General features: G+C 43.7%; 1 protein-coding gene across 1 annotated transcript; it reads right to left on the reverse strand.

The window, feature by feature from the left end:
• Positions 1-7,393: 7,393 nt before the first annotated feature.
• On the reverse strand, positions 7,394-9,270 carry LOC143419623 (uncharacterized). The gene is made up of 2 exons (XM_076887030.1): positions 9,091-9,270; positions 7,394-7,777 (listed from the first exon to the last, which is right to left on the reverse strand). Exons 1-2 carry the CDS (start codon positions 9,158-9,160, stop codon positions 7,413-7,415), a joined length of 435 nt encoding a protein of 144 aa, XP_076743145.1. The 5' UTR covers positions 9,161-9,270; the 3' UTR covers positions 7,394-7,412.
• Between the last annotated feature and the right edge of the window lie 1,896 nt (positions 9,271-11,166).

Consider the following 11,166-nt stretch of genomic DNA (forward strand, 5'->3'; position numbering starts at 1 on the left):
GACCGCCAGTCTCCAGGTGAAGGCACATCCATGAAGTCGTCCACTAGACAGTCCCAGATGGCCGTCGCTGCCTGGGGGGTGATCTGGCTCACCGACTCTGTAACTGAACGCTTGGTCGTGAAGGAGTCCCCGGTGACAAGGAACCTGGACAAAATTGTTCAAAATCAGTATTATGTGTACTGCAGTTACAAAATACATTATTCAAACTCCAAAACACTTTTGTGATGTCAGATTTAAATTACAAAACATGAATCTTACATAAAACATTTTGTAATTATAAGGATAATTACAAAATGTATATTAGATAATATCTAAAACAGTTGTGTTTTGTTTTAACTTTAACATATCATAATTTGATTGGTAGCAACTTTTACAACTACAGTGTGCCAATCACTCACAATTCCTAAACATGTCAATCAGGTAGGAATGAAGTAAGACATTAATAGAAATAAAGAGTTGTATGTTGACATGTAGCCCTTTCCTTGCTTAAATCATTAATATTTTTGAAAAATTAATCTGTGATAAGACAGCTTATCAAGATAGAACCATGTAACTAGAGATGAACCAAACTGTTCACAGTTTTATCTAACTCTGTTTTAATAAAGGCTGTGACCCCTGCTATAGAGTCTGACAGCTGCAGGGATTATATACAAATATTCAACTATCCCAGAATTAAACCAGGTCTAAATAAAAAGGAGTGAGTATCACTACAAAGGTTAACTCAGTGGTCCTAATGCTACAGTTTGATATCAGCAAACACCGAGCGCATACATTGATAGGACACCACAGCCATGCTATCATTGCAAACACTGATAACAGCATTAATCGAATTAAATCGGGACTTGATGAGAGCTTCTGAGTATCACTAGAAATATTATAAACAGTCGTCTCTGTACAACAGTTTGCTTTCAGTAAACACCGACAGCATTCACTGTTAGCATAGCACATCCATGTTAGCAGTGTATAAATGGATGGTTTAGCATATTAGCACAGGTATCAATAAAACACTTTTACTAACCTCAGGCAGACGGACAGGCGCTCTGCAGGTGGGATTGAGTGCCTGTAACAGGTGTCTAGGCGGGCGATGCTGGGACCGACGTGGGAAAGCAGGTCCTCAAACTGGCCGACGGTGATAGCATCCAGGCGCTCCTGGAGCAAATGGTGAAACTCACCAAACTGCTCACGCCTCTGGAGGACCTGATGGACCCAGGTACAGCGAGGACGTCTTTTACGCTGCTGCTCTGCTCTCCACAGTAAATAGAGAAGGGAGACTCTCTCTTCAAGCGCTAGCTCGACAGCTGCCATCTTGCAAAGATACCGGTCTGGCACAACTTCCTCCCACATTCCTCCCACATTTCCGGTTCACGCCGATGGATTTTTCTTGGACACGCGTTGAGACGCGAATGTGCACGCGTCAAATTAGGGGCGTTTGGGGCGTTTTGTTCACGTCCATCGCGTTCGGTGTGAACACACCGTTAGTGTTTATGGGTCTTTATTTTCTTATTCCTGATGCACATTCCTGGTATTTTATGCCTTTAGTTGCTCCTAAGTCAATCACAGTTTGTCCATAACGAACACCCTGTTCGAACATAAGAGTGTCCATAAGTGCACGTGGCACCAGGACGCTCTAGGCCGTAGGTCGATGATCGATTTTGTAATCGTATCACCAGACCTGCGACCATATGTTCTGGACACTCGGGTAAAGAGAGGGGCTGAGCTGTCAACTGATCACCACCTGGTGGTGAGTTGGATCAGGTGGCGGGGGAGGACACTGGACAGACCTGGTACACCTAAACGCGTAGTGAGGGTGTGCTGGGAACGTCTAGCAGAGGCCCCAGTCCGTGAGATCTTCAACGCACACCTCCGGCAGAGCTTCAACAGCATTCCGAGGGAGACTGGGGACATTGAGTCCGAATGGACCATGTTCAGCGTCTCCATTGCCGAAGCTGCTGCATTGAGCTGCGGCCGCAGGGTGGTTGGTGCCTGCCGTGGTGGTAATCCCCGAACCAAATGGTGGACACCAGAGGTGAAGGGAGCCACCAGGCTGAAGAAGGAGTCCTATCTGGCTTGGTTAGCCTGTGGGACTCCGGAGGCAGCTGACAGGTATCGACAGGCCAAGCGGAATGCGGCTCGGGCAGTGGCTAAAGCAAAAACTCGGGTGTGGGAGGAGTTCGGAGAGGCCATGGAAAAAGACTTTCGGACTGCCTCGAAGAGATTCTGGCAAACCGTCAGGCGTCTCAGGAGGGGAAAGCGGTGCTCTACCTGCACTGTGTATAGTGCTGGTGGAGCGCTGTTGACGTCGACTGAGAAAATTGTCAGGCGGTGGAAGGAATACTTTGAGGACCTCCTTAATCCCACTGACACGTCTTCCGAGGAGGAAGCAGAGTCTGGGGATGAGGGGAATGACCCGCCAATTTCCGGGGGCGAGGTCACTGAGGCAGTTAAACAACTCCTTGGTGGCAGAGCCCCTGGTGTTGACGAGGTCCGCCCCGAGTTCCTGAAGGCTCTGGACGTTGTAGGGCTGTCCTGGTTGACACGCCTTTGCAATGTTGCGTGGAGATCAGGGGCAGTACCTGTGGACTGGCAGACCGGGGTGGTGGTCCCCATCTTTAAGAAGGGGGACCGGAGGGTGTGTTCCAACTACAGGGGGATCACACTCCTCAGCCTCCCTGGGAAAGTCTATGCCAGGGTGCTGGAAAGGAGAGTTCGTCCGCTAGTCGAACCTCGGATACAGGAGGAACAATGCGGTTTTCGTCCTGGTCGCGGAACACTGGACCAGCTCTTTATCCTCTCGAGGGTACTTGAGGGCGCATGGGAGTTTGCCCAACCAGTCTACATGTGTTTTGTGGACTTGGAGAAGGCATTCGACCGTGTTCCTCGGGGTGTCCTGTGGGAGGTGCTGCGGGAGTATGGGGTGTCTGGCCCATTGCTACGGGCCATTCGATCCCTATACAACCGTTGCAGGAGCTTGGTTCGCATTGCCGGCAATAAGTCGGACTCGTTCCCGGTGGGTGATGGGCTCCGCCAAGGCTGCCCTTTGTCTCCGGTTCTGTTCATAATTTTTATGGACAGGATTTCTAGGCGCAGCCAAGTGGCGGAGGGCTTTCGCTTTGGTGGCCTCAGAATCTCATCTCTGATTTTTGCGGATGATGTGGTTCTGTTGGCTTCATCAGGTGAGGGCCTCCAGCTCGCACTGGAACGGTTCGCAGCCGAGTGTGAAGCAGCGGGAATGAGGATCAGCACCTCCAAATCTGAGGCCATGGTTCTCAGCCGGAAAAGGGTGGAGTGCCCACTCCGGGTCGGGGATGAGTTCCTGCCCCAAGTGGAGGAGTTCAAGTATCTCGGGGTCTTGTTCGCGAGTGATGGGAGAAGGGAGCCGGAGATTGACAGACGGATTGGGGCTGCAGCTGCTGTAATGCGGACGCTGCACCGGTCCGTCGTGGTGAAGAGGGAGCTGAGTGTAAAAGCGAAGCTCTCAATTTACCGGTCGATCTACGTCCCTACCCTCACCTATGGCCACGAGCTGTGGGTAGTGACCGAAAGAACGAGATCGCGGATACAAGCGGCGGAAATGAGCTTCCTCCGAAGGGTGGCTGGCCTCTCCCTTAGAGATAGGGTGAGAAGTTCGGCCATCCGGGAGGGGCTCAGAGTAGAGCCGCTGCTGCTCCACATCGAAAGGAGTCAGCTGAGGTGGTTCGGGCATCTGACAAGGATGCCCCCTGGGCGCCTCCTGGGTGAGGTGTTCCAGGCATGTCCCACCGGGAGGAGGCCCCGGGGAAGACCCAGGACACGCTGGAGAGATTATATCTCTCGGCTGGCCTGGGAACGCCTTGGTATTCCCCCGGACAAGCTGGAGGAGGTGGCGGGGGAGAGGGAGGTCTGGGCCTCTTTGCTTAGGCTGCTGCCCCCGCGACCCGGCCTCGGATAAGCGGTTGAAAATGGATGGATGGATGGAAGATAAATCTGTTTCCTAAAAGGTTGAACTGTTCCTTTAAATTGATCAGGAAGAGTATCAGCAACATGAGCAGGGGGCTTAGTCTGCTGAGTTTGGATGGGCGGCTAAAAATAAAAGTGGGGACATTATATTAAACACAGAACCTCACAGTCCATTGTTCATTCAGTGGTGCTATTTTCAGTCATCATGCAAATGTACTGGGCAACCTGCAGTCAGCTGAGACTGAAGAAGTCACTTGGATGAGTGATGAAACATTTCTCCCATTGAAAACGCTGCGTCCAGATGAACAGAATCAACTTTTTGGGACTTCCTATTGGGTGTCTTTCACATTAAAAGCATATACATGAGACTTTGGTTGCCAAACGTTTATTGTGAAAATTCTGGAGGAAGATCTTTGTGTTTTGAAATAAAGGCCATTGTTTATTTGTTCAAACCCTCTGATAATGATCATTCTAAATATGTTTGTAGTTTCTGAGGGACAGTTTTGGTTGTGTGCACAGCTGCTTATTTTTCTCTTTGGTGTTTGTTTGTTTACAGTTTCTGCCGCCACAGGTCTGAGACGTGAGCCACCAGACCAACAACTGCAACCAAGCTTCTGGTCTTTCTTTGTGTTTCTTTTAAAAGGTTCTACTGATAAAACAAACTAACAAATACATTTAAAATGTAAAACAAAAATATTATAAAAAGATATAATAAATCAATATTTTCTTTGTATTTTAAATGTTCTTTGTCTGAGGAGACGTATATAAGGTTAAGATGTTAAGTTAAGATGAAAGCAGAGAGCTGAGAGCTCTTTGTGTCTGACAAACTTCAGCAGAATGAAAGTGTGAGTCAGTGTGAGTTACATCTCATTGCTGCTCAGCAGAAACTCCAGAGTCTGAAAACTGTGAAGCATTTAAAGTCTGCTCCCATCTATTGATGACACTGGTGCATTACATGGTGAATATGTCTAAAATGATCAGTTCATTGTAAAATTAGCAATAACTCATTTATTATTGATTATTATAACAATGGGCTGTGCAAATAATTGAGACTTCTTTAACCATTTTATGACCTTTCAAATGTGAGTAAGAACACAAAGTGCTGGCCTTTAGTCTGCAATCATGTTTTCTCTACGAAACCAAACTACAAGCAAACAAACAAACAGTCTTCATCTACAGGAGAGCAGCAAAATCAGTGTGAGGTTTATATTGTTTATATTATATTTATATTACTCATATATGCTTAGAGCTTTATAATCGATTGCATACTGATAGAGATCTGATCCTTAGCAGTCTGCAAAGACACTGTGTGCCTTCCAGCGTGCTCTGGCATGCACACACATCTTAAGGTCACGAGAGAGGTCATACTGAAGAGAAAATCTCCGTCCCGGTTTCCCTCCAAGGCGTGAGCACCGATAAGCAGAGTTTTGTCCTTTCCTTACTCCTAATTATTCAAAGTAACACTCAGGTATGCCGTTCAGCAGGGTTAGTTACGACGTCGGGAGCAGCTGGGAGAACAAAACGACACAGAAACTGTACGGGTTGCTTTCCCAGAATCAACTCAAAGGTTTATTTAGTACATAACAGCTTATATAGAGGAAAAAAAGGTTCGTGTGTCAGCAGGTTCTCAGTTCAAACCGGTACAGACCAAATAAGGAAACGTCTTCCTGCCTTGTGAGCAAAGAAGTATCCTTTGTGTAGTTTATCAGTTCAGCTACAATTTTATGCTCATCCCAGCAAAATACACTCCTAGACATAGAATACAGAGTTCTTTCATTAGTGAATTCTGAAACAAACCACCTGGCCTTTAACAAGCTCTTTTCTAAATCATAAGGAAGGGAGGATGGGAGTAAGGAAGTGGTCTCGTCTCTGTGGTATTTTCGACCTTGAGGTACCATCCTGTGATTCTTACACATTAATTCTTGGGTCACAGAGAAAGAGAAAAACAACTAGTAAATGGGCCTTATTGAGTAACAGTTTTCCTGTATAAGATCACTATAAAACAATATCCTGTAAATGCTACCATGGTATCAAAATATCACAACACATACCTTCTCTTACTGATTTATACTATAGGAGGACACCTACTCTGTATCTGTTTTAGTATAAGGGCCTCTTGTTTAGATGGGGAGTCGTTCACAGGGTCACATCTTCAATTCAGTTTTATTTATATAGTGCCAAATCACAACAACAGTCGCTTTAAGGTGCTTTCTATTGAAAGGTGGACCCTACAATAATACACTGAGTTTCACAGAGCCTCTATTTGACTTCAGTGAACCAGTGAAAACGCTCTTTTAGTGCACATGTGCAGAATGAGCACTCAGACACTGTCTGTGTAATCAAGCTTTTACCACTGACCTCGCAATTCATGTGTTTGACTGAATTTTCTTAAAAAGTAGCAGATTTGTTTAAAAAAAAGTGAATCAGTTTCAACAAATGAACTTAAGACAAATGAGCAGGAGTTTTGAGGCCGTCAGGAGGTCAGAGGTCATGTTCACTCTGTGAGCTTGCTCTTACAAACAGGACCACCATTCATTAATATGTTTGTATCTGCTCTCAGTTGGGGTTTAATATCCCAGAGATTTGACTGACAGGAGGAACAGGAGTGTATATTATTGAAAAACATAACATGAAACATAAATAAAACTGCCACAGCTGTATACATACAGCAACCGTGTCGATATGTTAAGGGAATGCGGTTCAGCAGCTTTGAGTTGACGTAACTTCTCATTACTCCTGATGTCAACAAGCATATTCTGAATGTCATTAAATGACACGCTGGGACTAGTTTCACTTCCATCGTCCTGTTTATGTCCGACTCTGTACTTTTTTTTTTCAGTCTTTGGCAGTCAGTAAATAATAGATGTTAGCTGGTCATTTAGCTAGCAAAATGATGTTTCTGTGATGAGAACGCCTCAGTTCTTATCAGTGTTTGCAGCAGGTGATCATGTTAACCTATAGGTCTACTTGCAAACCTGCTGATCTAGCTCTAAAGAAACCTAAAAAGCACTTGACTTCAGCTCCAGGCGACACAGAGTGAAGACTACACAGAGACAAACAGCAGTCGAGCTGCAGCCTCAGGCTGATACATGCCGCTCAGATTCCAGTAAGACCCAACCGGTATGTTTACCTTCTTTAACAAAGACGTTAAAACAGACTTGCATGATTCAAAGTTCAGCTTCACCTCACCAACAGTTTTATGGTGAAATATTTTCCTATCATTGCTTCTGTCACAAAACTATCCAGCAAACCTTCTTCTAAATTTAAAAACAGATCACAGTTTAACTTTAAGGATTTGGGGAACGTCTCACTGCCCAGGAACTGACTGAAGAGATTAAATTAGTGTTTTCAGTTATTTGAAGCAGATGGTAAAGCTGTTATATGATCAAAATACAGCTGCTGATTAGGAACTTTAAATAAAAAGGGCTAAAAAGAGGAAACAATTAAAGCTACGTAATAATTATTTAAACTTTTATTTAGTTTTCTGCATCATCGACCCTCAGCTGGATGATGCAGATGGGGTCACCGTCTGGATTGGCTCTCTTCCTGGGGTCTGTTCCTCTCATGAAGACGTGACACTCGTACACTCCAGTGTCAGCAGCCGTCACTTTCTGCAGGACCAAAGACGCGTCTCCGTCCTCCATCTGTCTGTCCTGCAGGTCCATCCGGTTGTCAAAATACGGAAGCTCGTTTACTGGATCAAACGTCTTATCGTGGTGAAGAAAAACCTGCTCTGGTTGCAGGTCCGGTCTGCTCCACTCTACACCGATGATGTCGTTGTTTGGAGCTCGACATGGCAGAATGACGGTCTGTCCCGGCTCCGCTGTGATGATTTTCTGGTCTGAAACAGAGCAGAGAGGTTAAAGTAACTGCAGCAGCAGCCAGTCAGACAGAGACTGCTGAGCTCTGCTGAACGGGACCAGAGTACGAGGAGGTTTACCATCAGCTGGGTGTCTGACAAAATATGATCCACATTGAGTTCAGTGAGCAAATCTCACTGAAGAAGAGCAGCACGTCCATCTGAATATGGATGACATTTGTGTTTTCACTAACATTCAGCACTTTTCTATAACCAGCTTAAACTTTACCAGATGCTGGATTAAGCTAAACTCCTGCACCAAACTCTGTTATGATCAAGGTTTCAGATGCCTGGGCTCAAAATTTACATTTACAGATATGTGTTCAGGCTACTGAAAAGTTCCTCAGATGCATTTAATTTTAGTGTCTTTTACTTGACAATATCAAACATTAAATCATTAGCACAATCAATGAATTCAATTCACTTCAATTTAATTTAATTGAATCACTGCACTTCGTTGTGTGAACACAGTTCAATTCAGTTCAATAACTCTTACATCTGTAGCCTGTATTCAGAAGCTTGTATGATAGCATTTGTTAGGTTAACAAATATTTCCTGGTTGGTTTTGTTGAAGTGTCACACAGGCTGTTTGTTTTTTTTTTAAATTAAAGCCTGCCTGCTGTGTATAACATAAGTGTAAGGTAACAGACTAAGAGCCTGACAGTTCCTTATTATCCACAGTTAATAAAAGAAGAAGAGCTGCCTCGGCTCTTACATTGAGTCCAGCTCTAATACAAGAATTATTTGTTCCAGATTTACACCAACTTATGTAAAGGCGTAAAGATCTAATGCGAGCTTTGACGTTTTGCTCTTATGACAAAGTTGAAAAACTTGCAACAGGAGTCAGATGAAAACTGAGTGCAGCAGAGAGAGTTTTCATTGGCTCTCTTTCTGGAACAAAGTCATCTGATGGTTACGACAAATCTGAATCTTCTCCTTGGAACAGATCACTTCTAATTCAGCTTCAGCAGAATAGGGTCAGGTCATAGAATAGGACAGAACAACTATTTTATTGTAACTCCGAATATACACCAGTTATTGAGCATTAGAACTCAATTTAGCTGCATTGATTTGCCATCAGACTAATGCAATATAATGAATCTAAGCATCTACGAAATAAATATGTTCCCACATACACACAGAAATACAGCAATAAAGCCCAGTGGACATCTCTATTCCAGACATTTTGCACTCATACGGAGTGACTTTAAACAGTTTCAGAGCTCATTTACATCCTGAATGTTTACAGAACTCTTCAGGAAATCCTGTTTGATTCAAAAAGAGTTTATTCTCACCTGCAGAGACGAGCAGGAGGCAGACAGACAGTAAAGTCCAGCAGAAAGACACAGAAGTTACAGCGGACATTTCACACAGATGTCCAAGGATGGTTCGATTGTTTGAGAATGCCAGAGATTAAAAGCTGACAACATGTTATTAATAAAGTGAAAGTAACTGAGTGTGTTACAAGGTGTGCATGTGAGGTGGTGGGGGTTGGTTGAGGGTTGCTCTGACTTGTTTCTGACAGAGGTGGAGTCAGAGTAACTGAAGTGTTTCAGGGTTGAGCCCCAAGGCTTGAACTGTGTGTTTGCTCAGAACGTCAAACTCCTTTCCGGAGACTTGTTTATCAAGACACTCATCATTTAATTTCCATCGCAAATTATATTTGATTTGTATCGATTATATCCTTATTAGCACCACACAACCAGCTCTGCTTTTAATGCAGTGTTGCCTGAGGGCCTGACAACAAACAGGAACGAACAAAAACCAGGACAACTCTCACTCGGTACGTTAACACGAGCTTTTTGTGTCTAATAAACTTCACATTTATGAACATATGACTGAGTTGATCAGTTGTAGTTGCGGATCTTTAGATATAATTACAAATATCCAGCACACATTTCTGACATGTTTCTTTTACGTCTCATACAAAATATATCATAAATCTTATGTACATGAAAATCTGATGGTCAACCACAATGCTTACATTCTTCAACTACAGTATGTAACTAACAAACTGACATTAAAATGTGATTGCATGTGATTTGAAGTTCATGTACCTCCCCTTTTTACCCCACACTGCAACAACAGCAGTGAAGCTCAATGACTCATTTCTTTAAACAGTTCTTAGTTTATATTAAATCAATTTTTTCAAATTTAAAGTAAGAATTGAAAAAAGCATTTAAGATCATTTTTGGGGGGTTTATACATTTTATAAATGATTTAAATCCTGTTACATAAGATAATGTTAAAATAAACTGAAAGAAACAACACAAAACGTAAGAAACACATTTTATATTAAAGCTGCAGTGGTGAGCGGGTCCTCACACCCTGGTGCACATCTGAGCGTGTGCGGTTTACAAGACATACAGCCCGAGCATATTGTTGAGTCACACGATCATATGATTGTCTTTAGCAGGGGATGCTGATTGGATGCTGTCATTTACCTACTGGGGCGATCGTGGCTCAAGAGTTGGCAGTTCGTCTTGTAATCGGAAGGTTGCTGGTTCGAGCCCCGGCTTGGACAGTCTCGGTCGTTGTGTCCTTGGGCAAGACACAGGGCCCGGTGGCGCCAGTGTCTGGCAGCCTCGCCTCTGTCAGGGTGGCTGTGGCTACAATGTAGCTGCCATCACCAGTGTGTGAATGACTGGATATGTAAAGCACTTTGGGGTCTCTAGGGAAGCGCTATATAAATACAGGCCATTTACCATTTACTGAACACTTCCTGTGTCCACTAGATGGCGGTGAAGATTACGCACTAACTTTATGGCAGGCGATCATGTCTCATGCTTGGACCCACCCGTTAAAATGTCATCTAAATGCCATGACAATGACCTATTGCTGATTTTCTGCTGCCACCAGGTGACATTTGTGTACATGGACGTCTCCAGACTCAAATTCCCATCAAGCACAAGTTTTAAGTTTGGAACATATTGGATAATTTGCAGTTGAGATATACGATTTTGAGTCTTTTGGCGAATGATTAAAATTAGTGCCATGACATTTCAACAACAAGTCTCTTTTTAAGACTGACTAAATTAGAATTTGGAGAAAACTCACAGTTTTGAACATAAACTGAGTACATCTGCTTCAGGGTATGAGGCTGCTGTATAATGAAAAATGTTCTTTATTTGTTTAAATGATGCTGTCTTTGTGGTATTGTATCAAGAGTCCAGCAGCATGATTTAAAATGCTGTGTTAAATTACATTTCAAACTAGAGAGCCGTGTGTGTGTGTGTGTGTGTGTGTGTGTGTGTGTGTGTGTGTGTGTGTGTGTGTGTGTGTGTGTGTGTGTGTGATGTATGTCGGGTTTTTTTATTGTCTTAAAGCTTTCAGAATCTTTAGATATTGTACATATAAATAGTTAAAGTTAA

Source organism: Maylandia zebra, linkage group LG7 (assembly GCF_041146795.1).
Source record: "Maylandia zebra isolate NMK-2024a linkage group LG7, Mzebra_GT3a, whole genome shotgun sequence".
NCBI lineage: Eukaryota > Metazoa > Chordata > Actinopteri > Cichliformes > Cichlidae > Maylandia > Maylandia zebra.

Bases quoted from the DNA above. Each gene is read 5' to 3' on its own strand.
- LOC143419623 (XM_076887030.1), bottom strand. From the start codon at position 9,160: ATGTCCGCTGTAACTTCTGTGTCTTTCTGCTGGACTTTACTGTCTGTC. The intron at 7,778-9,090 runs GTGAGAATAAAC...GCTCTGTTTCAG, and splicing joins CCTCCTGCTCGTCTCTGCAG to ACCAGAAAATCATCACAGCG.